Consider the following 27,559-nt stretch of genomic DNA (forward strand, 5'->3'; position numbering starts at 1 on the left):
CATTCATGATAAGAGAAATCTCTTGTCACAAGACTACATACACCCTGATGCCAGATCCTTCATAAATTTGACATTAATGAAGAGATTTACCCATATCCACAGGATTAGGAACAGACCTTCCACTCTTGAACTTCACACATCCAAAAAGCAGGGACACCTCAATCTAACATATTTCTTATCAAAGCCCATTGTTACTATAAGTAATATCACCCTCAGCTTTTTAACATCGTAGTCTACCTTCAATTTCTATGCTCCACATTAAACTGTCAAATAAAAACTACCTTTCTCTTCAAGCAATTGCCTAGCATGTTTATGTGTAATCCAGCTTGCATTTGAATGGAGAACATTTTTCTTCTAACAACACTCAAAAGCTCACTGTTAACCAGTCTGTCTCTCTGTGTGTAGTTTTGGCGTAACATAGGTATACTGAGATGTGCCCATAATTACTTGTGCTACAAAACTATGGAATAGTGGCAGCATCGCACACCATAATAAGTGAATTGAAGAATTTGTCTTTATAATACAAATGGTCCTCAGCTTACAACCATCCATTTAGCAAATGTTCAAAGTTACGATGACAATGAAAAATGTAACCTATGACCATTACATTATCCCCATGGTCATGTGATCAACATTCGGGCACTTGGCAACTGAATTAATGACAGTGGCAGCATCCCAGGGTCATGTGGTCACCATTTGTGACCTTCTGAGCCACTTTCTAACAAGCAAAGTCAATGGGGGGGGGAAATGCCAGATTTGCTTTGTGACTACATGATTCCCTTAACAACTGCAGTAATTCAGTTAACAACTGTGTCAAGAAAGTCATAACATTGGATGTGAATCTCTTAACAATCACTTGGCTTAGCAATGGAAATTTTCATCCCATTTTGTGGTTGTAAAATGAGACCTAACTATAAATACAACAGCTTCTATATTCAGAATTTACCTGGCTTTCTAAGAAGCTACTTGCTATGTTTTCACATATTTATTAGCCTTTTGAATTTTATCTTAGCATCTGCTTGTTTACCATGGTAGTAGCTTCAAGGAAAAGAGTTTATGTGTGCAAAGTAGGAAAAAATTCTCATCTTTAAAGCAGATCTTTTCCCAACAAAACACAACTTGAGGGAGGGGGAAACTTAAACATAAGTGATAAATTACTTAGCATCTTTTTGTTTCTACTCTAATGCTTGGAGTAGAGTAAATTATAATTGATAGCTTTACTTAGTGCCCTTTCAATCTAGGAGAAATTCCAGGTGATCAAAGGGGAACAGATACCTTAAGGACAAGTGAAACTCTTAGAGCAGTTTTATTACACATCAGCACAACAAATGTCACAACACAACAAAGATGTCATATAAACAAACTGTATTATAATGTTTTAAAATATACCGATCTAATCACATGTAACTGCCTTTGTAATTGCCTTCTAAAGTGTGCCGCACATATTATAAAATTTAAAACCTTTGTAACATATAAAGGTAAAGGTAAAGGTTCCCCCGCACGTGCGTGCTAGTCGTTTCCGACTCTAGGGGCCGGTGCTCATCTCTGTTTCAAAGCCAAAGAGCCAGCGCTTGTCCGAGGACGTCTCCGTGGTCATGTGGCCGGCATGACTAGACGCCAAAGGCGCACGGAACGCTGTTACCTTCCCACTGTAGTGGTCCCTATTTTTCTACTTGCATTTTTACATGCTTTCGAACTGCTAGGTTGGCAGAAGCTGGGACGAGTAGCAGACGCTCACTCTGTTACGCGGCAGAGTAGGGTCCAGTGATTTAATCAGTAAATAGACAGAAATAATCATTTGGATCCTTATCAGTTTTTTGGGTAAGTTTGTTGAGTGTTGTCTTCTACCCTAGGTTCCCTAAGAATTCTTCAGAAAATGTATATATTTTTTGTAATTTTATTTGTGGTTTGCCCAAATGTAATATAAATCTCTCTCCCCCCACCTCCGTCCCTCCATCGCTCCTCTCTCTCTCTCTGATGGACAGCTTTGGATGGTGATAATTTTGTTGTTCTTATATTGAATTTCTCCAATTCCCACTCCTCTCAATTCCTTGGTAGGTGAGAAATGTACCTTACCTTACCAAATTCTCCACATAAAACAATTTTGGGTACATTTTAGACCCTATTAATGTACACTCTTGTGACCTGATCTTGCACTGAAGAATCCTCATACACAACTCCCTTCTTTATATGGCCTGATTATAAATATTAGCAGAATGATATTTTCACCAATAGTGATAAGCTGCGTTTTTGTTTTCTGAAGCTACATCAACTGTTGAAAATACCGTTGGAATTGGAAGATGAACATTTTTCAAGCAGTAAGGTATTCTTCTAGTACTATCTCTAAAACCAATTGAATTAAACACTTTTCTAATTACTACATAATAGAAACATATCTTAGAATTGAGCAATGTCTTTGAGTCTAAATTACATGGCATCAAATATTCTTTTTCTTTGATTCTTGGTTTCCTTCTCTTGATTTCTCTTCTTAATGTTTAATTTGCTAAGAGGGTGTGTTGGCAATGGCACATTGGAAGGTATATTGTGATGTCATTTACATAATTGGATCACTGCAACCAAGAAAATTAAACTGCAGAATGGGTAAATGAAGCGTATGAAGCTAAAGAAAAAGATAACTGAGGTACAAAAGTAGTAGTGTAATAACACAGAATTGTCATTCTTAACAAAGACAAATGCAAGGCAGGATAAGTAGTTTCTCCTGAATTTTGCTTTAATTTCATTTACAGATTAATGGTGTAATTAAATATATTATGCTATTTATTGCCACATAGAATTATAATCCACTAAGAGATGGCTTTGTATTTAATAATTATACTTAATAAAATTATTAATTTATTTCAGCTTTATTTCAAAGTGCAACATAGATAATGGAAACTTGAAATATAATACTTTTGAAATATATTGGTATTTTGCACAGGAAATTGTTGCCAGAGGATTATGGAGTGTTTTATCAAGCTTATTTCAGATGTGAGTAAGTCAAAGTAAAATTCAGAGTATTATCTTTATGCAATGAGAATGTGATAAATACCTCCTAGAACAGCCTAGAGAATGTTGAAAGCTTTGTGAAAATACATATTTTCATTTCAACCCAATACAGGAATATACACACAAACTCACACACATCAATCCCATTATCTCCATTATGTCAAAACTTTGCAAGTGATGAGTTGCTTTTCAATCTGCCATTGTTGTTTTTGCACATTTACGCAGGAATCTTGAACATCCTCCTCCGAGAGTAAATAAAATGTATTCTATGAATCTGATTTTATGAACTGCATTGTGACGCTTGTTTAATTAAAACTGTCACATTTTTACAACCCACACCCACCTTCTCAGAGGTGCCATAGACAATGCCTTTCCTATTATAAAGCTTTCAGGGATTTGAATGCATTCTGCTTTCTACATAAAATATACACGGACAAGGACTTCCTGCCCTTGTCATTTTCTCATCTTGTCACCTATGTTTTGTCTGAATAAGAGGAAAGCATGGCAATTACATGGCAATTACCAGGTTGGAGAGAACAGTTATTTCCTAACACAAGTTTCCTGTGAGAATAATATCAGGAGAATGGTTTCTTATGTAAAACTGAGGTAGGATGGTACCATGTTACAAAAGTTTCTTGAGCTATGAAAGTACTTGTTTTTTAACTAAATCAATTCATATGAAAACTCTGTTCAGCATTATATTCAGAAGCTGCAGGCAGTCTTGTGTTTCTTGCTCTCATGTAAACATTTGGAGAATACTGGTCAGCTAAAATTAGGATGAGTTTAATTGACATGCATTTTTTTGCATGCCAATTAAGCTGAACTGTTTGTATATGATTTTTTCCTAGTTCAGATATAATTAAAGACACTGCCATGCCTTCCATTTTGTTAGTCATTTAGAGTGTTATTCATTGGTGGAAAGGCAAGATAGAAACTGAGATTGTCAACTTCCTTAGAGCAACTTTCAAGGAAAACAGTTTATCTGATTATGGGTCATTCAGATAACGTTGATTATTCACTACCATTGACCAGGATGGCTGGGTTGACAGGATTTGGATTTCAACCACTTAAATTATTTAATTCCTGGTTTTGATAGATTGATTATGGAGTACCAAGTAATTGTCATCTCTTAGCAACCACACAAATACATTCAGCTCTCTGGTGGGAGCTAATTATATCAGTCCTTGTTACTAAATCATTGTATACCAAGTGCCTTAATCATGGTATGGGAATGACTCAGAACTGTCCTAGATACACCAGTCCCTTTAGAGTTTAGATTTATATTAGCAATGAAGGAATTGTTTAAGCACAAGGAGTACCATTCAGGACGCTCCAGAAAATAATTAGTCCTTTATAAAAAAAACCCATGAATTTCAATTTGTTTTGGAAAAGATTGTGCAACTAACAAGTCAATTTATATTGATTATACCAGTTATAGGTAAGCAGACAACTGACCTGCAGTAAAAAGTTCTTCCAGGGCCGTCAATGCATTTCCCTCCATTGAAGCAGAGGGATGAGTTCAGCAGCGGTTCAGTGCAAATGTCAATATCCACCTCACAAAATTCACCTCCGTATCCACTCAAGCAAATGCACTTGAATGCATTGACCAGATCTTGACAAGAGCCCCCATTAAGGCAAGGGGATGATTCACATTCCTGATGAGATAAATGATAATAAATTGATCTCAGAGCTTTGAAGCATTATATGGCTTTGTGGGAACAGATCCCTATTCTATCTGGCACCAAGAATTCAACTCTTCATGAGTAAATTGTTTTGCATTTAAATCTATGTCTTTGAATTAAGCCACTGTTTTCATGTCAATAAGTGTAGACTTAAGTATATGTAGGTTATCGATTTTTATAGTAACACATGACAAGAATGGAAGATTAATCCCTAGAAATCTAACCCGCTTCCATTTTTAACAATGAAAAAATGGTCAAGTAACTTTCACATTGATGTCAGGATGAACAAATTTACCATGGCTGATTTATATAGTTTTATTTATTTAAGCTTTTCGAAGATTTTAGAAAGTTATAAATACAAAGGAAGAAAAAAAAATCTATAGAAAGATTTTTAAGTAATGTTTTCCCCTTGCCTTTGTTTCCCACCACTACCGTATTTTCCGGCATATAAGATGAATGGGTGTATAAGACGACCCCCTACATTTCCTGTTAAATTATAGGGTTTGGGCTATACTCACCGTATAAGACTACCCCTCTTCCAACGCACACCAAATAAAAATTAAAAAACATCAGATTTGATTTTAATATGGTAATTTTAATTCAAATGCTTATGACATGCAGGTACGTAGTAGGAAAACTGTCACTTATAAACATAAGGCTGTTTGTCATCAAACATGTAAACATAAAACAGTGCAAGTGGATTAAACTTTTCCTAATTCACTCTAAAGCTTTCCCTGCGCAGAGCCTTAAGTAACACCAGCTGCCTGCAATTAGTGCAGGTTCGCATCCCACCAGGCTCAAGGTTGACTCAGCCTTCCATCCTTCCGAGGTAGGTAAAATGAGGACCCAGATTGTTGGGGGCAATAAGCTGACTTTGTAATAATGCTGCTTGGGGGGGGCGAAAGCCCTAATAAGCAGGCATATACATAGAATGAAGGCTATTGCTAAGCACATTGATTTGTGCTTTAAATTGTAAGCTGCCCTGAGTCTTCAGAGAAGGGCAGGATATAAATGGGATTTAAAAAAAAGACCAAATGGGAGATCCGCTCCAGGTTTTCCAGCCAGCCCGCCCAGTTCCTGAGTCAAATGTGTCCTTAGAGCTAAGCAGCTGCTCTGACTGCTGCATTCCCCACCTGCCTTTCAAGTTGGGATAGACTACAGCTGCTCTTCAACTTTAGAAGGAAAGACGCCTAGACCCCAGCCTGTAAAAAAATCACAGACTGCAGCTTCTTCTCCAATTGATCCCGCTTTCCCTGCGCAGACAAAATGGGAGATGCGCTCCAGGTTTTCCAGCCAGCCCTGTCCCTAAAGTTTCAGCACCAGGCGTATAAGACAACCCCTGACTTTTGAGAAGATTTTCGTGGGTTAAAAAGTCATCTTATACGCTAACCTAAATATTTGCACTTTTATTCTGAATACCAAGAGTTATTGCTAATATCTGTTTAAGTCATTTTGTCTATTTTTAATTGGTCTAATAACTCTTTTCCTAGAAAACATGTACCAAATATGTAAGTTTCACATGCTGTGTGATATATAGTATATAAAGAAGCCATTCCTGCTTAATTTGGTTAAACGTCTGTTATGGAGATATAGCATACAGCCAATTTTGCTATTACTGAACACACTCAAGTTTTAATCTGTTCATTGCATCATTGTCAGGATTTTTATTTTCCAACTTTGGGCCAAATTTGTCCTTGTAACTGTCAGTATGTAACTTAGCAAACTGATATTTTGCATCTATATTTTCTGGAATTACACCTAACAGAAATATTTGTGGTCTTAGCTCACATTTTGTTTTTAGAATTTTCTGAATATATTGATTATTCTTCCTCGTAGGTTTGAGTTTTGTAATTCCCTCATGCAATAAAATGTTCCTTCTCTATTGTGGCATTTGCAATATTTATTGTTATATGATTTATTGTTATATTGTTATATATCTTGGTAATTGTTTATGGCATTACAAAACAGTTGTAAAGCAGTTTATACTAATTATCCCTTAAATTGCAGATTGAAGTAAACATTATTGATTTTTTTCCATTACTTTCCTTATTGTTCTACTGTGATTCTTTTTTGAAGTTCTGCTTTCAATTTACTATGCAATTATTCATTTTTATTGTTTTCATCAATTGTCTTATTGAGCTCTTTGTTTGCATAATAGTTAATATTACATCAACTGCCTAGTATTTCATCTTGTATGCCTTGACATTTTTTTATCATATTGGCTGGCACCCTAATGTACAAATTTAGAGGAATAACTATTGGAAACATTGCTAAGAACAATGAGTTCAATTAAAGAGACACAAACAACTTTTAAAAATGTAGAAGATGCATACATAACTTTGATTTACAAAGAAGGAAATGGTCCAAAGAAACTTCAGTCACACAGAACAATTTTTCTACTCAATGTTGACTATAAGATATTCACTATATTAGCTGAATGTCTAAGGAATTGTGTTTCTGAAATAATACATGCAGATCAAACAAGTTACATTCCCAAAAGGAAGATAAAACACAACAGCAGATTTATAATAAGTGCATTATAATACATCAATGATAAGAAAAAGAATGTGGCAGTAATGTTCCTAAATTCAAAAAGAGCCTTTAATAATTTGGAGTAGCCTTTCTTGTTAAAAGCTTTAAACAAATTCAGTTCAGGATACGAATGTAAAACTTGGGTGGAGGATATATATTTGTGGCACAGCAAGGACTACAGTAAATGGAACACTCTCCACAAGTTTTCCAATAAGTTAAGATGCAAGTCAGGGGTGTATACTCTCTGCTTCAGTATTTGTAATCACTTTAGAAGTGAAACAAATATTTGGGATCAAAACTGTAATATATTTAGTTTTGCAGATAATTAAAAAATCCATGAAAATTCACACTAATTGTTATGCCCATTTCTCTGTTATTATACGTATTTTCCTTAATGTGTACATTTTACAAGCAATTTTTGGGACTTCTGTGCATTCTGGTATTTCCTTTAAATAGGTTTTTTTTCTTAATGCAATTTTACCTATATACACATTCGTTTTATTTTATTTTATTTTAAAAGGGAGGGGGTGTAGAATGCAACACAGAGTTAAGAACAGTGAAGACTTTGGTGCACTTGTGTGGATGACATCTGCAATTGAGAAAAATGCCATCTATAAAGGCATTCAGTTTTTGTTTATACTGCTTACGTATTGCTTCTGGTGTGCAGTTTGCAATCCACCATTAACAATGCATTCACAACACCTGTAGAGAGTTTTGTTTTTAGAGAATAATGAGAAGTACTTCTCTCCATTAAGACATCTGTGCATGTTCAGGTACAATGAAATTTTCCTCAACATTGAACAATGTTCTGTTCTAGATAAGACTTCTTTAACAACAGAACATCTATTTCTTCTATATTAAGCTTCACCTGCTTAGACTTTCTTCACTTTCATATATCTATACAGACTTGGGCATTTTATGGCCCCTGGGCTACATCTGGCCCCTGGGTGGTCCCTGTTAGGAGGTGGAGCATTGGTGGCAGGGGGAAGAGTGCTGGCAGCATTGGGGGTAGAGGGTGGGGTGGTAGCAGCAGTGCAGGTGAGATAGAGGCATCAGGGGCTGGGGGGGTGGCGTTGGCACTCCACAAACTCTCAGTTTCTCATGTGGCCCCTTGGGAAAATTAATTGCCCACCCTTGATCTATGCCCAACTTTATTTATTGATTTATTAATCATAGCTGCCCATCTCATAAGTGATTTTGGGTGCCACGCCTTAATTGTATGAAACAACAAATATCTAAAAATAATCATTATAAAAATATAAAAAATCATTATCAAAAATGAAAATATTCTCCAAAATTTAAAATCTTGGATATAATTCGTTTTGGCTCTATTTAAGGTTTTAGATGGAAATGTGAATTACTTTGTAAAGTTCTTCACTGTAGGAAATGTAACAGGGGCCAATTAGTGACAGTGATTTATACCGCCATTAATCTTATATTAATTAGGAATAAAGTGAGAGTTGGATCCAGTTTTGGATTTTTTGTTTGAGGATATAACTGTGTTACATTTACTGGTATTTCCCATCTATTCACCATAACTGAGCCCAGAATTACTGTTGTTAGTCACTGTGGTTGTAAGATGAGGCACTCATATGACTGGAAGTAATTTTATGACAATTTTTGCAGCAGTTGTTAAGCAAACCCATTCATTAGAAGGGAATAGAATAGAATAGAATAGAATAGAATAGAATAGAATAGAATAGAATAGAATAGAATAGAATAGAATAGAATAGAATAGAATAGAATAGAATTAAATAACAGAGTTGGAAGGGAAAACCTATACCATTTCAGACAAATGATTGTCCAATCTCTTCTTAAAAACTTCCAGTGTTGGAGGATTTCCTTGTGACACAGGAGTTATTTTTATTTAAAAGTATGCAGTTATTTTTACTGAAATGCAAATGAATCCAAAAGGGACTATATGAAAATAATGTGCTTTCTTTCTCAGAATTTCAACTGGGAAATGTAGGGTGATTTATTACAAAACATTATATAAAGTAATTGAATTATACATCCCATGGGAAGGCTGGGATACTTTGCATACTATTAAAAATAAAACTCAACTCTAATGTCTGCACTAAATTAATTAAAATACTTGATGAAGCCTACTAAGTCAATTTTGTTTTTTTTTAAATCAGTCTTTCTTTTGAAAAAGCAATTTCCAATTAGTGTCATTCTATTTTTATGAACTTAAAAAAATACTTCATTTCTTTTTTTCCTACTCATTTTCCTCTAGCTTGTTAGCCCTTTAAACTATTCTTATAGTTTTCTTCCCTTTATATTCTATATTTGAAATTTAAAGGGAGCAAATCACCCTGAGTTAATCATTCACTAAAAAAAAATCATTCCAATCATTGGGAAGTATTAGAATGATAAATACAGCTAGGCATAAAGACACACACTCAATATAGGAGCAGAATACAAACTGTTTGATAGTTAATTTCAAATGAAGGAGGGTTACGTTTGGGGAAAAAAATCTCATTTCAGATTTCTAAATACCTCTTGACACTTCCCACTGATTTCCTAAGTTACTAGTAAAGAGGAAGTGTACTAAAGTCATTGTGTAAACAAACCTATTCCTGTCCTTAGGTGATCAAGGTAGCCATAATCCTGTTAGCGTAGCTGCATGTATTCCCCTGCAACTGTCTTATGCAAACTGTCTTCTGATAAGAATGTGTAAAATTTAACCTTATAAGGAACAAAGTACAAGCAAGAAATAGGGGGGGTATAAATATGTCTGTTCGTACACCCCTCGGGGTTCAGACCCTTTGCTTTGTTTAAGCCCTCTGAACCTGCACAATAAACCTTTCCTCTCCTGAAGAGCTGGCGTGAGTCTCTTCTTTCTACAACAGTTTCATGGTGACCACGAAGGAACATCATAGCGAGGCGATGTTTCGCTGAGGGCAGCCCAACCCCTCGGACCCAACGAGAGGCCACTCCTGAAACATTCTCCAGGCGCCACAGGGGAAAGCACCTCCGGGACACAGCAGTGACACCTCTATGGGGCCGACAGTACAGATGGCTAGTCCAAGATCCCTTGAGGGAAGGAAAGGAGGTCTGAATGCGAATCCTGGCCAGGAAGGGGAGAGGATGAGTGTGAAGATGCCTCAGGCGAGTATATGTTAAAGCAGTAAAGTACCTATCTCACTTGAAGATAGAAGAGGGGGACTGATCACCCTCCTGGACTAACTCGTGTTAGGCTGTGTGGGAGGTTAAGCCATTGCAGTTCCTATCGGTGACCGCTGGAACGTCTGGCACCGTAGGTCAGTGGCAGTGTTCTTTGAATGGGGGGGGCAAAGCAGTGTTCCCAGCACACCGCTGGAATGCATGTTGAAAGGCTTTGATGAATATTTCAATCATACACAGTATATAGACCAGTGGTGGAATGCAGTAGCAGAGAAGGCAGATGACTTATTGCAATGTCAGGCTGAGATGGTTTGCCTCTGTATTGCCAGATCTAAGGGAAAGAAGCTAGGGGTTGTGTCAAAGAGATTTAAGGATGTGAAAATATCTGAAACTGAGGTGTCTGATACCAAGAAAGAGGTACTGGTAGAGGAAGAGGAAGTAATTTTTAGACCCCCTCCTTATGTGCCACGTCCGTCCCCGCTGCCTCAACTGTTAGTGGCAGCAGCTGCTGCAACACCAAGTGAAGCGCAACCAGCAGTAAGAAAGTAGCAGAGGAGAAAGGAGCCCACGGCTCCTAAGGAAGAGCAGGATCCTTCTGTGGCTGGGAAGGGTGAGATAGGTGATGATGATGATGATGATGATGTTGATGAAGAGGAAGGATTAGCTGCTGGGGTAGATGTATCGGTAGGAGTAATGACAAGGTCAGCCACAGCTAAAGTAGCGACTGCTAAGTGTGGATTCTTAGCCCCCTTAAGGCAGACAGACTAGCAAGTTATAAATCAACAGGGTCAGGTGGAGTTCTGACCTATGTTTCAATATGTCCCATTCACAACCATGGATCTCCTGAACTGGAAGCAGCATTATGGTCCTATGACCACTAAGCCAACAGAAATGGCGAAACTGTTCCAGACCATCATGCAAACCCACAACCCCACATGGCAGGATGTACAGCAGTTGTTGAATACACTATTAACTTTGGAGGAAAAGGAGAACTGGAGAGCTGCGGTTAGGAAGTGTGTTAGGGACAGATAACGTACCGTGCAGGATATACAGGCAGAGTTACTGATAAGGGCACCAGAGCAGGATCCAGGTTGGGACGTTAGGGATGCAGCACAAATGACATTGTTGCGGAATATCAGAATTTAACAGTAGAGGCACTTTGGAAGGCAGGAAAACCCCCTGTGAATATGTCTAAGCCATCTTTGGTAACGCAGGGAGCAGATGAAAGCCCGGAGAGTTTTTTGCAACGGTTGATTGAGGCTTATGAGCTGTATACACAGATAGATCTGAGACATGAAGACAATGTACAAATGTTAAATGAGAGATTCATAGCACAAAGTTACGGTGATATTAGGAAGAAGTTGCAGAGGTTGGAAGGAGCTCTGGGAAAGAATACCAGTGAATTGCAGGAGGTGGCAAGCAAAGTGTATGTTAATAGAGACAAAGTAGAGAAGAAAGAGAGGGAAGCACGAATGCAGAGGAAAACAGAATTGCTGGCGGTAGCTTTACAAGGGAAAACACTGCTGGGGCCAAATCAATGTGCGTATTGTAGGGAAGAAGGTCATTGGCAGAGGAAATGTCCGAAACGAGGGACGAGAGGACGAGGCTGGAGAGGAAGGATAGGTCTTAGAAGAGGAAGGTCTATAATCTATAGTCCCTTTGCTTTGTTTAAGCCCTCTGAACCTGCACAATAAACCTTTCCTTTCCTGAAAAGCTGGTGTGAGTCTCTTCTTTCTACAACACTAAAAATGACATTTATTGCTAAATAACCAAATATTAGTTATAGTATGTGGGTTAATCTCAAATGAGACATGCTTAAATCCTAGAAGGAAGACAGGTAATATACTTACATTGACACTGAGATGTCTTAAAGAGGCTTCACTTAACTTGAGGACATTGACTAAGCTCCTGAATTTTAGAGCAAGAATAACATTTGAAGCATGCAGACTCCATTTTGGCACTAAGTTTTCCCCTTTCCTTGCTGGTCTTGAAATCCTTGATACCCTCCAGTATTGTACTAGAGAGTCCCTGTCCAACAAGGCACCCTGAAGGATTGAGGTGAGAGTGCGACAGATCCTCCCTTTCTATATGGAGTATTGCTGTTACCGTTTTCATTTTAAAATAAGATGGAGAACCTGTGGCCTTCAGATGCAATCTGACTCACAGGCCCTGTCTCATTTTTTTTTCAATTCCAGATCTATCAGTGTAAAAGATACACATACAAGCTGAGTGTAAGTCCCCTAAAAAAAAACATGAACTATAGAAGTGGTTTGGATAAATAAAGTTTCAAATAATCCAGGCAGACTACCGAATTGTGAGATATCAGGTATCATTAGGTATCAGTTCCCCCCAAAAAATACTTGGCAACTTTAAGATGTGTGGACTTGCAACTCCCATAATTCCCCAGCCAGCATACTGACTTAGGAATTCTGGGAGTTGAAGTCTATACACGTTAAAAGTTGCCAGGTCTGAAAAACACCTATTTCATATTACATATCTACCTGCATACATGTAAAAACTCTTTTGAAAATGGCATCTTTCCCCATTTTTCTTACATTGAGTTTCTCAGGAAATACACACATTAATATAGTTGTGCTAATAGAACAGAAGGAATCAGCATCTGTTCCTTAATGAATTAAGTTACAAGCTCTCCAGAAAATGCAATGTCTCTTTTAGAACAAATGAGAAAAGGAAATCCAATAAGTCAGATTCCCTAAAGAAAAAATCACAAATGTTAATTACAATGGGACACATTTCTGAAGAAGAACACAGCTGCCAGAATGGAAGAGTTTGGGCAGAAGACTCTCATTCCAGGGGTGAACGGGGAAAAGTGAAGTCCTTCAGCATTCCTGGCTCCTCCCTAGCCAATCATAGATGTGAAGGATTAGACCCACAGGACCAGGGTGCATATTTATTATGCATTATGCATTTTTATTCCTCTCTGAAGATGTAATCCCAGAACAGTAGACAGCAAAAAATAATTACAGTGAAAAGTTAAAGCACACACACACACACACACACACACACACACACACACACACAATACACTGAAAAGCACAAAATGAAAAAAGGAACATAAAGCAGTTACCAAGATTAAGAATCATTTTAATGTAGAAATATGATTTTCCTTAGTCACTTTGGCTGGGTTTTCCCCCTGCAATGTCAAAACCCAAAACCCACATAATGGCTTAACTCAATGTCCATTATCTGAATGGGGTTGTAGAGTATTGAGTCAAGATACAAATCCAGAAAAGGACCAGAAAATAAACCATGGTATGATGCCAGACACTCTTTTAGAGGGAGGAAAAAAATGTCCAACATTTTTTTTTGGGAAAGAAGGCTCAACATTAGCAGAATTAGAAATGGTAAGTCAGTCATTATGTTGGAAACTTGGCCATTATTTTGCACCCACCACTATACCTAGCATTATTCTGAGGCAAAATGGTGTGTGAGAGGCAGTTGCTATACATATACATACAATAGTGAATACTCATACAACACAGATACAGACATATATCACATGTCATAATACTGTCATGATGGTGGATTTTTTTAAGTAGATATTTTTTCATTTCATATCTCAAAAAGATTGTCAGAAAAGTGCCTTTTGAGATACTTTAGTGAACTTTCAAAAGCAGCCCCCTTGGATCTATCATCCCAAGGCACTCCAGAAACTGTTTAGAGTGCAAGAACTAAGAAATATAAATTATTTTCTATGTTCATTCCCCTTTCCAGTGAAACAATACTGTAAATCTTTTGCCACAGTTAAATTCCCTGTGCAATATTCTGGCTTTTAATATTGAGCAGAGGAACTGAATGTGCTGACCTTATAAGATGAAGGACATTTAAATCTGACACTATAGTTAGCACTGAATACTGCTTGCCTGCTTATATAGCAGTGGAATTGAACATAAAGGTAATGCTAGGTTTTTGGTGTTTTTTTTTTAAAAAACACCTTGCTTTCAGAGCCTTTTATGTCCTGAACTTGTCATATGCACAGCATCATTCATAAATGGAACTCAAACTCTTAATGAATTGATAATATGAGCTACCAAACATCAAAAGAAATAGACCTTCACATGGCAAAAAGTATGGATCATCCTAGAATACTAACAGGAGATAGTAAATAATTGTTTGAATGGCAATTTAAACTCCTCTTGTACTATTGAGACATCTTATGCAACTAATACTTCTAATATGAAATCCTTTCTAGAGCAAATGTATTACATATTTAATCAATTAAAGTTTTAATAAAACATTAAAACTATCTGAGAATGAGACTAGCTGGCTGATATCTACAAAACAGAAATGGAGCAAATGGATTTGCTCCACTGATACTTTTATTTTAAACAATGGGTTGTCTACATTGTAGCTTTTTTGTTTGCATGTTTTTATGCATGCATCTGTCTTTCTGTCTGTCTCATTTCTAGAACCCCTTGACTCCAGAACCATTCTGGGCAGCTTGCAAGTTGGGAAAAAAAAAAGAGGAAACTCACAAAATCACAAAAAAATAATAGTCACCAAAGGTAAAGTAAAGGTAAAGGTTCCCCCGCACATGTGTGCTAGTCGTTTCCAACTCTAGGGGCCGGTGCTCATCTCCGTTTCAAAGCCGAAGAGCCAGCGCTTGTCCGAGGACGTCTCCGTGGTCATGTGGCCGGCATGACTAGACGCCAAAGGCGCACAGAACGCTGTTACCTTCCCACCGTAGTGGTCCCTATTTTTCTACTTGCATTTTTACGTGCTTTCGAACTGCTAGGTTGGCAGAAGTGCTAGGTTGGCAGAAGAGTCACCAAAAGGGAACAATAAAAAAAACTATCTCCTTTTTATAATGGGGTATGGCAGACAGACACCTAACCCAACCCACAAAACCAAGCTTTCGTGGCATGTTTAAAGGCATGCAGGATAGCAGCATTTTGAATTTCTCAGGTGGCTACTGCTTAGGTCCTGCTGAGTTATACTGTTTAGTCAATGGAACCCAGAACACGACAGTTCTATTTGATTGCACAGAATGGGCAGAAATCACGAGAGATGATCCCTCAGGTAAGTAGGCTCTATGCCATGTAGAATACTATAAAGGATAACTGCATTTTGAATTGCACCCGGAAGCTTAGTGGTAACCAATACAATTTGCAGAACAGAGATGTTATATGAATATAACAAGACCTGCCCATAACTGCTCATGCCACCCCATTTTCCACAAATGACAATGACTCTGGGTAGGTTACATTAAAGCCAACAGAAATAAATCAACAATCCAGATAATAAATGACCAACTAATTCAACTACTAAAAAAGTAAAATCCACTTAACCAGCAGAAACTGCTTAACCTCCCCATCCATATGCCTGGGGAGTAGCCAGGTTTTTAATGACTTATGGAAGGCTGACAGGTCAAGGCCATTCCTATCTCCAGAGGGATGCTGTTCCGCAGGGCAGCCACCACAACATATAGCAGCACTCCTGATTCCACATGTCATCTCCCAATTGGCCTTCCGTAGCCAAAAGGGACAGGATCTAGCAAACAGGTGGTCAGAGAAACAGTGCCAAGGATTCTGTCCATTTTCTTATGAGACACCAAATCAAACAATATCAGTGAACTGAGCAAAATCAGGCCTTCATCACCTTGTTCTGAATAATTCAAGCAGTCCAACTCTGAACCACTTTATTCACCAATGTCTAGAGTATTTTTTCTCATTGTCCACTAGATTATAGTATGCTATGCTCCATTCTTCCATAAAAAAGAATTTGTGACCTGAAAAAAGCCACTGGATCTTCAGTCCAGAGGAGATTTGTACAAATGGAATGATGAGTAAGACGAATCTTTGCAGCCCGAAGGCTCTTTACTTCTTCATAGATTTCAGGGATTTTCTGGAACAATGCCAGAAGAGGTTGAGGGGCCTTCAGGAGAATAGAGATTGCTGAATTTGACCAGACTGTTATGGATCATGGAAATATTACAGATTGCCAGCTCCCATTAACTTTCTTGTGGTTCAAGAGCAGCAAACTTTATATTTATTCCACTCAAAGGTGCAAACTTGTGAGTTCTGGACCACAGTGTTGGACAACAAGTAGCAGTCTTGTAGTTCATGCAAAGTTTCCTTATGCTTATTTTGGAAAGACAAAAAGCTCCAAATTAGGCCTTTAAAATGCAATATAGTTTGAATTCCAGCATATTTCACCTTTATCCCAAAATGTATGGGTTTTACTAAATCTCATATGTTTGACAGTCCTCTGTTTTAAAAAGAATACTTACATTAACATCAAGTTCACATCTTGAGTTGGTCCATCCAGGATCACAGCTGCATCGATATCCATCTATGAGATCGACGCATCTGAAAAAGAAAGTACAGTTCTATGTACAATCCAAAGTAATCTTCGTCTTTGAGATGAAATACCAAGCATATTATTTTGCTATGCCTGTAACATCTTAGATTAATTCTGATATGTTTCTGATTTCTGAGATAATGATCTATTATTCATACAAGTTTCTGTTGAAAACCCTTCCTGAAGTATTTTCGCTTGCATACACATTGGCCTCTGCTCCGCAAAACCAACCGACTAACCAACCAGAACCTATTTCAACCTGCTAGAATGAAAAGAGTGGGAAACCAATGTTAAGTATATTAACATCTAATTTCAATCAGTTATTGAAAATTACTGTATGTCATTACATTGAAATGTAAGAAGCAATAAGATAATGTATCAACATATTGCACTAGCTTAAACTGGCACCATCTGTTATTCATTTAGCTGTGCCTGTGCTTTGATTCTATGGAATAATATAATTAGAAACATCTGCAACAATCTTTCTTGACATTAAATTTCCAACATTGCTAGCCCTTTTTTAAAAGAACAGGGTAACCAAAATTTAAAAAAAAATGCAAAGAATCACCTTCCATGAACACAAGGTGTTGAGGAACACTCATCAGTATTTGTTTCACATTTTATGCCAGTAAAACCACGTTGGCAATAACACTTGTAATAGTTGATGTGATCAACACAGGTTCCATTGTTGAGGCAAGGTGCTGAGACACACTCATCTATATCCACTTCGCACTGCTTACCTGAAACACAAATTTATAAAAGGAGAAGTGAAGTTTCTTTGTGTCCTGTTTTGAGTCTTTGAGAGAGGACTGGTTCTTTATTTTATTTTTTTAAAATCCTTTTGTATGCATAATCATTTAAAAGAGCCTAAATACAGGCCTGCAATCTACTTTACAGTTAAGTTACCATACACACAATAGTTCTTTTTTCCTTAAAGAAGCTCAAAGTTCTTTGAATGCTATAGGTGCAACTGAAAATATGAGAAATTATTATTTGTTATATTATTTTCACTTAACAAGAAGCTTTCCCTAGTTATCTTATCAAAAGAGCACAAGCACAAACAGAAAGTAACTCCAGTGTATGTGTGTATGCGTGTGTTGTGCTTAGCTCCTAGGTTAAAACACAAGTAAAATTGAAAGGAGCTTCCACTAGAAATTTAAGATAGTGTTCAACTATCTTACATATTTTTAATTTCACAATAGCCTTAGAAGGTCAATCTAAAAAACAGGACTGCAGCTGTCCAGAGACTTCATTGGCTGCAATAACATGTGAATTGGGTGTCAAATTTCAAGAAATATGAGATCCAAAACAAATATAACAGTAATTCACACCAAATGAAATACAGATTTGGAATTTGGTTAGTGTCTCCATATTTTCCTCTAATTTTGTGTTTGAATTTCATTTGTAAATTTCCTTACATAATTTTGAACACTTACGGTAATTATTTTTATGAAACTGTATATGATAAGTGGTGTAGTATCTTGCTGTAAGTAATGTTTAGTTTTAGCAGCTCTATCATTCTAACATCACAGCACTTGCAAGAAAACTAGGTTTCTCAAGGGAAATGCTCAAAATAGGAAATATTTTTGCTCTGAGCCTGGAACAAAAAAGATCCATTTAAAAGCTATATTTTAATAGTTTACATCAGCTTGTTCCATCTAAGGACATTTTTTTAACAAATTGAATATTTTATTCCAGTCTTCAGATCAAACTTTCTCACTTGAAGCAGTCCATTTTGAAAAGAGAATAAAAGTTTTAAGATAGAATGTCTTAGGTGTTTTTAGAACATTAACTCTAAAAACACTGCTGTTCAGAATGGCTTTCTTCTGCAATTGGAGTAAAACAACAACTTTTGTTGTGATCTCACAATAAAACTTCCCAAACACAGAACTTTTGCATTATGTGTGAGATGCTCAAAATGGCAAAACAGCCTGAATCCAAAATATGTTGCACATTTCCCCAATTTTTAGGATTCAGTTTGCAAAAAGAGAGTGGAAGGATGATCCTCATATCGCTTCAGGTATGGAGGACAACTTTCTTCTGTGGAAAGCTTTTATTCATATTCTATGAATTCATATTTCAAGGCCATATTGAATGGCCTTCCTGCTGTAGCAAGACAGTTGAACAGATGATGAAAATAGAAATAGAAGGAGCATAGCTCAGTTCAGAGATTACAAATGTAGATAATGTCTTATGTAAGCTGACATAACTTCAAAGGTTATAACAGATTTTCCAGAATTATTATGAGACAGAAGACAAGAGAACCAGCCAGCAATGACAGAAAAAATAAAATGAAATAGGAATACTAAGCGGGGGAGAAAAGAAAGACTATGATGTAACAGCCAGTGGTGGGATTCAGCCAGTTTACAACGGTTCAGCAGAACCGTTAGCTAAATTTGGCTGCATTCAGAGAACCAGCTAGCTTCCAGAAGTCTAGTCTAGGCCTCCCAGGCTAGAATGGCCCACCAGAAGTGCATGGATGCCACTTGCAAAAATCCATTCTAGGCCTCAGAGGATTGGAGGAGGCCACCCAGTCCTAGAACAACCACCGGAAGTGTGTGGATGCAACTTTTGGAAGTCTGTTCTAGGCCTCGGAGGCCCAGGCCTGCATTGAATAAGAGAACCGGCTGTTCAGCTATTTGAATTCCACCACTGGTAACAGCTATAGGACAAGAAATAAACTAAACATTATAAATTGGCCATTAACTGGAAAAAGATTTTGGGGTAAGACCAAGAAGATATAAGTCCACTTTTCTACTTGCCCACAACCGTCAATGGGTGACAATGGGATGGTCTGCAGCAGAGAATGACTTATGTCACAAGCTTTTTCTTGGACAATAAAATGAGATGATAGCCCTTGTATACTAATGTTGAGTTTTAGAAAGATAGATGAGACATAAAATGAAAAATTGAATAAAGGTATTTAACTAATTGATGAATGGGAAGGAGAACAGCCTGGATCTCATGAAGGGTGGTTTAAGTGGTGCAGATACTCTTGGCAACCACAGACTCCTAATCTTGTCGGTCAGACAAAATAAGGCAACATGAAGCCAGAAATGCTCTTTATAGATAATAAAGAACTTCATTTAAGGAGGGCAGGAAAAAACCCTGAAGGATGGAAAGAAAGGTGGGTAAGAGGAAGATAGCTTTAAAATAGCCCAATTTCCTACCTTTAGTAACTTCTGTTCCTAGTCTATACTTTGGAAGTGAAAGTGAAAACCTTTGAAGTGGAGCCATTTGGGCAAATCCAGATACCTGAACATGTCCTATCATACTTTTTATTCTGGGTGGAGGAGAATCTCCTGTATGATTTGGAGTGGCTTCAGGGAAGACAATATCTATTTTTCTTCCTTCTGCTATGGTTAAGAGAAAGAAGGAATTCCTAAAGATGTTTCATTGCCTCATTGCTGAATCAAATCAGCTAACATTTCACTGATTCACTATACGTACATGGGTTTGAACCTGATTATGGAAGCTACATCTGTAGGCACTCCTGGGTGTTATAAAACTATTTTCCCCTGCTAGCTGGCAACAAGGGAGTGTACATATGTAAAACAAATTCCTGCAAGACAGTTTCTTGATCTGTTATAGTAAAGAAGAAGTGATAAAAATGCCATTAGTATACAAGTAAAACAAAAGAGCTTGTGATTCACCCATTCAGTCCCCAAAGACTTGCTTTTCCATAATGTCATACTTGCCAAGAATGGAATTACAAAGAAAATTTTGAGCACATATTTGCACCTTAGCTATCCCACGACATTAGATTCCTAGATTAAAAATAACAATATTAGCTATAGTTCTAAAGGTAACTTCATGTGAACTCTTTATATCATTCCACAATGACCTTTTCTTGACAGCAATGTAACCCTGCAAAGTGTATGAGTAGTCTTTTCATTTTGGTGAGAACTCTTGCCTTTTGCCACCTTCTACTTTGATTTTCACAATCCTTTGTATAAACTTTATCTAGAACATGTATCCCTGCTTTAAACAATATAGACACTACATGTAAACCTCCCATTGGCCTTGTGTAGGATGGTGGGGAGTATTAAGAAGCAGAATAAGAGTCTTATATCAATGCAGATTTATTTATTATTTATCAATAATAAATTTATGCCACTCATCTTGTCTTTACTACTTTTTTTATAAATAACAAGGCAGCGAACATACCTAATACTCATTCCTCTGATTATTTTCTTCATACCAACACCTCTGTTACATGGGTTGGGTTGAGAGAGTGATTGGCCCAAAGACACCCAACCGGTTTTCAGGCTTAAGGGATGACTGGAACTCATGACCTCCCAGTTTCTAGCCTGATCCTTTGAACATGGGATACATTTTATCAATGGCAAGAAAAATGAGGTAGAGAGACAGGAGTTTAACATGTATTAGTAAGCTAAATATTGGAACCCAGACAACATGTTGCTGATAAAATATTAAGGATTTGTGTTTATAAAAAAATAATAAAATATGGTTATTAAAAGTAAGAAATAAAAATGAAGGCTGATTGACTACCATCTGCTTTTTGAGGGAGTGAGAAATAGAACTGGCGGTAAAGTGAAAGTACTCTATTTTAGTGAGATGAAAATGACACTCTCCAGTCACATATTTGTGCTGGCCTCAGTAAGTCTAGACAATTACACTTGCAGAAATAAGCTCACAGATTTGAATTAATTCTACAACTATTAAACAGCAGCATGTTCAAGAACTTTGGCTTTGCTGTCTTAAGTGCTAAAGTTCCCTTTATAAGGGAGCAGAGGCAAGCTTACAAGAACCCCTCACTGGACAAGAATGTTGTTAGTTGCAAAGTCATGTCCACCCATCGTGACCCCATGGACAACGTTCCTCCAGGCCTTCCTGTCCTCTACCATCCTCTGGAGTTCATTTAAGCTCATGCCGGGCTTCCGGATGGCAAGGCAACGCCGGAGGCAGCCATTTCTTGGCTGTCAGCCTTGCGGCTCCGTAGAGCTGCCGAAAACAGCGCCGATCAGCTGTTTCGGCAGCTCGGAAGCCCCCACCTTGGGAGAAGAGGAGGGGGTGAGCGTCCAGGTAGGGGTAGAGCTCTCCGGGGCTGCCAGAACTTAGAGTTTTGGCGGCGGAAGGATTGAGCCCCCCCGAAGCCTGGGCATGCTGCGGACTGCGAGGCGCCTCTGCTCTGGGTTTTTTGGAGCAGAACAGGGCGTTCGCAACCATCCCTGCTAGCAAGGAAGAGCTTTTGAGAATGAGGACACAGGCATTAACTGAGCTAATGGAGCATTTAGTATAGAAGGGGGAGGCCTGTCTTGGGTGAGCTGGAGGTGCTGAGTTCAAATCAAGTTATATGCTCTTGATAATAATGATATCTGTAGCACTATTAATCATTGTCACATTGAGTCCTGGCTTACATTATCTAACTATTTGAAATGTCAAAGGTTGGACTGACCAGCTCACAAATAGTCCTTTGCAAACTACTGAACAAGAACTTTGATGGCTGAATATGTTTAAGAAGATATCCTTATGGTGATGTTCATGAGGAGAAGGAGGAGGAGGAGGAGGAGGAGGAGGAGGGGGGGTGAGGGGGAGAGGGAGGAGGATGACAACATGATAGCAGGAAGGATCAGATTCAAGTTGGCCTGGTCATACATTGCACAGGAATTAATTGACATTTCTTTGAGATGAAAACCTTAACTTGAAAGAATGGCAAGTTATGTTCTAGCAAAGAATATAACTTTGGCAGTCAGGAAATTCTGCTGGATAAGTTCAATGAGTTATTATGTTTCCATAGTTCAGTTGCTTTTTTACTTCATTTTTCTCTGGCAATCAAGCTGCAGTGTATCCAGCCAACTCATGAGTGGGCAATGTTCCATCTAAATAGATTGGAACAATATAATCAGCCAGGTACTACTTCAATCAGCCAGGTTTTTATACATTGTATGGGATGTGGGCATTGAAAATCAGTGCTAATACAATATACTGTATGTTTTGGAGTGCATTTTAAAGAAATTTCTACTGCGTATACAACCTGGAACACCTTTACACAGCTACTGGATCCGAAAGCTAAAAGGGTTTCTGTGAGAGAAGGTTTGAGACCTCCCATCTTTCATCTGACAGGTTCAGCTATGCTTCTACATTTGTGAAAAGCAGCTTAGGTTAAGGCATATACTAATACAGCCCTAATAATTTTCAAGGGGTTAGGGTTAGGGTTAATAGGAAAGTCCCTGGTAATACAATTCCATTTTTTTCTGCCACAGCTATGGATTGTGTTATTTGTATTTTCCCTTCCTTTCATTTATTACAGTGTTAGCTTTCCCTTTAAATATCGACCCTTATCTTTTCTTGACTCCTGTCATGCAGTGACCAGTTATTTCTAAGGAAAAAAAATGCAGTATTGGTCTTGTTTCTTGAGAAGTAACCCTACTTTCTGGCTTGGTTCTTTACCCAGCTTACTGCAGTGTGGTCTTGCTTCACCTTCTTACTTTACTTGTACCATTTCTTTCAGTCCAACATGCAACTTTTTTTAAGCAACAAATTTACCTTAATCTATTCTGTAAATTCTACTTTTGCATTTATTTACAGAAATTATTTTTATACTTTTTGTATGTTACTGGAAATATCTAGTTCTAGTCTAAAAGCATTCAGAAATGCCTTAAGACCAGTGGTAGGATTCAAATATGTGAACAACCGGTTCTCTGTGTGGATGCTGCTTCCAGAAGTCCATTCTGGGCCTGGGCAACAAAAAATTAGCTACTGGTTCTGCCAAACTGGTGCGAGCTGGCTGAATCCCACCACTGGTTTAGAGTAGATTTAAAAAGTTTACACTAAGTTGACCTCTTTAGCAACAGAACTGCAGCATTTTGCCATCACTAAGAATGACTGTTTTCCTTTTCCATCTGCATTATTGTTCCCTTCCACACAGAGCAAAAGCTGGGCTAATTGGATAAAGATTGTAAGTTTTGCCCATACAGCCAGGCAAACAACAAATAAACTCAGATTTGAGATACCAAACTGATGCTAGAAATTCCTAAGATGGAAGACCAGTCCAGGTCTTCAGAAATTTATTTTGTCTAATCCTCTTCCTGGACGTCCCATTCCTGGATGTAAAATTAATTTACTTATATACCACATTTGATTAAAAAAACCAGTGCTCCTTATATTCTTTCAGAAAACAGCAACAGCATTAGGATGCAGAAGCAGCACTGAAGCTATTCCATCTCAGTGGTGCCTTTGGTCTTTAAATCCCTTCACTTGTAAGGCCCTTATTCTTAAATGTCTAGAAGAAATCTCCTGGGGGAGCTTTGGAAGTGACAATCAATACTGTCAGTAAGTTGTCACAATACCTGAAGTAAATTTGTATTTACGGGAAGGAAGCCAGCTTTAAGGAAAGCTGAAGTGGTGGGGGAAAGCACTTCGACAATATAGTTAAGATACGGGTTTAACACATTTGGCCTTTGGTCATTTGAGAAACTCTGAATTTACAGGGTTGCTATTAATCTTGAACTCTAAGGAACCTACACTAACAAGAAATGACTTCTATTAAATCTGGTATACCACAAAGCAGAAACAGTTTTGTGAGATAATGCACCAGACTTTGGGGAGCAAAGTTTGTTTTATAGCAGCTGAGCAATGACTGAGAAAAAAAAAGAAAAGTCTATATGTTAAGCAATGCAAAATGGAACAGCTTGCCTTCCCATTGACATAAATATCACTTTCTTTATTTGAGGATGAAGGACAAGACTTGTTGCTTTTTTAAAAAGTATGCAATTTCTGTAACAAAATAACTTTATTAAGTATTTCAAACAGAAAAGGAGATGTCACGTTTGACATGCTCGCCTCTTCCAGTATCCATGTCATCCAACTTTTCTCTGCTTAACTTCAGCCGCCTAACAAAAATGTTTATATTCTACCAAGTTTTTGAATTTGCTTTAGAGGTTGTAATAATTATGCATGAACTGTCAGTCAGCTGCTCTGTTATCCACATGTTGCCATATTTTTTTCCCCCTAAACATTGTAATTAGGAAGTGACATATTCTCCTCCTTCTCTCTTTTATAATTGGAATGCTTTGTGTTAAGTGTTTACTTTTGACTCCAAAAGTATGATTATAAAAGCTAAATCAAAAGATTTTGAAAGAGTAAAAACACAGAAGATCTAAAATATTTCACCTACCAAGTTCTGATCTACTTTGGTGAGTAGGATGTTTCTCATGGGACTACAAAGATATATGTAAGAAAGAAGCAAGTGAAGTTCAAATCACAAAACATATATTAATGAATACACACATCCACACAGTATAGTTATTGTTCAGTCCCTAAGTCATGTCCAACTACCCGTGACCCCATGGTCCACAACATGTCAACCCCCCCCGTCCTTCATTGTCTCCTAGAGTTTGCTTAAATTTATGCCATTGCTTTGGTGACATTATCTAACCATCTCATCCACTGCCGTCCCCTTCCCCTTTTGCCTTCAATCTCTCCTAACATTAGGGTCTTCTTTTTATCTTCTCGTTAGGTGGCCAAAGTATTTGAGCTTCAGCTTCAGTATCTGTCCTTCCTAAGGACAATCAGAGTTGATTTCCTTTAAGATTGACTGATTTGATCTCCTTACAGTCCAAGAGATTCTCAACAGTTTTCTCCAACACCATAATTCAAAGGCATCAATTATTTGGCATGCAGCCTTTCTTATGGACCAATTCTCACAGCCATAATGGAAAACCATGGCTTTGACCATACAGACCTTTGTTGGCAAGGTGATATTTCTGCTTTTTTAAAATGCTGTCTAGGTTTGCCATAGTTTTTTCTCCCAAGGAGCAGGTGTCTTTTAATTGCATGGTTGCAGTCACCATCTGCGGTGATCTTGGAGACCAAGTAAATAAAATCTGTTACTTCCATTTCTTCCCCTTCTATTTGCCAGGCAATGATGGGGTTGGATGCCATGATCTTAGGGTTTTTTGATGTTGAATTTCAAGCCAACTGTCAAGCACCGGGGAAATCAGGAGATCCAGGCAGTTCAACTAAGTACCAAGATTTATTCCAAGCTTAAGTTCTCTACAAGAATCTGAACTGCTAATGGTCCAAGCAAATTGGCAGTAGATAAGAGACACAGGAAGCCAGGGTGGGCTGGACTTAGATGTCTTGTGGGTGCAAAGAACTCATGACTGATGACACATTTGATCTCCCCCTCAGGCACAGCCTGGTCACCTCTTACATCATCTTTTACACTCTCCTCTTTCACCCTCATCAAGAGGGTCTTTAGTTCCTGTTCCCTTCTGCCATTAGATCACACACACACACAAACACACACACACACACACACACACACACACACAATGATATAAAATCCTCAAACTCTGGGATAATAGTAAAACAGTTGTTTGTTGTTTAAAAGCAGTAAAACAATAAAACCAACCATTTATAAAACCTAAAAATCGACTGTCTTAGCTTTCGCTGGTCCACTGCCAGCATCGTCAGAGTAAGCGTTAGGGGGTGGGGAAATGTGGAAAAGGAGATGCAGGACAATTAGAGCAACTATGGCTAATTAGAACAGGCGGGCCCATCACACAATCAATGGGTAGAGCGTGAAGTAAGTAAACTCCCTACCCCCTAATGCTTACTCTGACGATGCTGGCAGTCGACCAGCGAAAGCTAAGATAGTCGATTCTGCAGTCCAGTAATATAGATACATACTACATGAACTATTAGATAAATGAATGAAAAGGTGATGTATAAAGCTGAGCATTTCCCAACAGTTAAAAAGAAACTACTTTTATATGTATAGTTTTTAAAATTAATATTGTTAAATATAATAATCAAATCTAGTCACACTGATTTTCTAGATGGCAACATATTGTGAACACCTATTTTCATTTCTTGAGAGGGTTTGGCTCAACAGTCTGAAAACCTGCATGTCATTTCTTTCATTCTTGACCCTGCTACTGATAAGTTTCTTGTCAATGACAAAAATATTAAGAAAAGCCAGCAACTATTTTCAGCAAAAAATAACATCTTCACCTTTGCGGTTCTGTTTCTGAACATGACTGAGCATGAGAAATACAAGTCCTGAACTAAAATAATATAACATAGCATCAGTAGCCAAGGTAGCATAAGCAAGAAATAAAGTCTGATCATAAAAATATAAGAGCAGCTACTCTGAATATGGTATGGTTAAGGTATGTCTCACCTACAATTTTGATCCTGATAATATCTAAAAAGACTATGGGATAAGCATAAGCAGTGCATGAATCAAATAGCATCCTTGACTATTTTTTATTATTTTATCCCTCCTTTATTACTTGATAAAGTAATAAAGGCAGTGAACATAGCTAATACTCCTTCCAATTTTCCCCACAACATCCCTGCGAGGTGGGTTGGGCTGAGAGAGTGACTGGCTCCCACATAATGTTAAAGTAAGGTTTACATGACTGTGATTTGCTGAATTGTATTCCTTCTATTTGGCAAATAGTCATCCACATCAAGACTGTTAAAGTACCTATTTTTATTCATTAATTTAATTCATTATTTGGGGCCATCCAAATATTAAGCAACTTAAGAAGGCTGATAGATGGCTACATTTGCACATAATACTCCAAGCAGACAAATCACTTTATGTCTTAGCATGCTATGTGGATAACTTCCATCTCTCTTCCTTAGAACAACTACAATTAGAGTCTGTCTTTACCTCAACAGATGTGACTGGCGATAAAAATAGCCTGTCATTGCTGCTAACATTGGATGTTCTTGCTTTGACAACAGATGGAAATGCAGCTATTTTACTCTATTGCTTTTAGAGTTAGTTGATGCTGGGAGGGGGAATAGGAATGAGAGTCCAGCTAGTCATAACAATAATAACTCAGCCGTGGGAACCCAAGGTCATTGGGCCCAGAGTTGATAGAGTTTTGGCGGGCTGGAGAGCTGGGGAGAAA

General features: G+C 37.8%; 1 protein-coding gene across 1 annotated transcript in view; it reads right to left on the reverse strand.

Annotated features, from left to right (window-relative positions):
- Nucleotides 1–27,559, reverse strand: part of EYS (eyes shut homolog) — a gene marked incomplete at both ends in the record, with an annotated part of 674,316 nt that overhangs the window by 447,435 nt on the left and 199,322 nt on the right. The window contains 3 exons of the mRNA XM_081346243.1: nucleotides 4,462–4,661; nucleotides 16,597–16,675; nucleotides 17,236–17,407. Coding sequence (XP_081202369.1) covers nucleotides 4,462–4,661; nucleotides 16,597–16,675; nucleotides 17,236–17,407 — 451 coding nt within the window. The remainder of the gene's footprint in view (nucleotides 1–4,461; nucleotides 4,662–16,596; nucleotides 16,676–17,235; nucleotides 17,408–27,559) is intronic.

Source organism: Vipera berus (genome assembly GCF_964194415.1).
Source record: "Vipera berus genome assembly, chromosome: 1".
NCBI lineage: Eukaryota > Metazoa > Chordata > Lepidosauria > Squamata > Viperidae > Vipera > Vipera berus.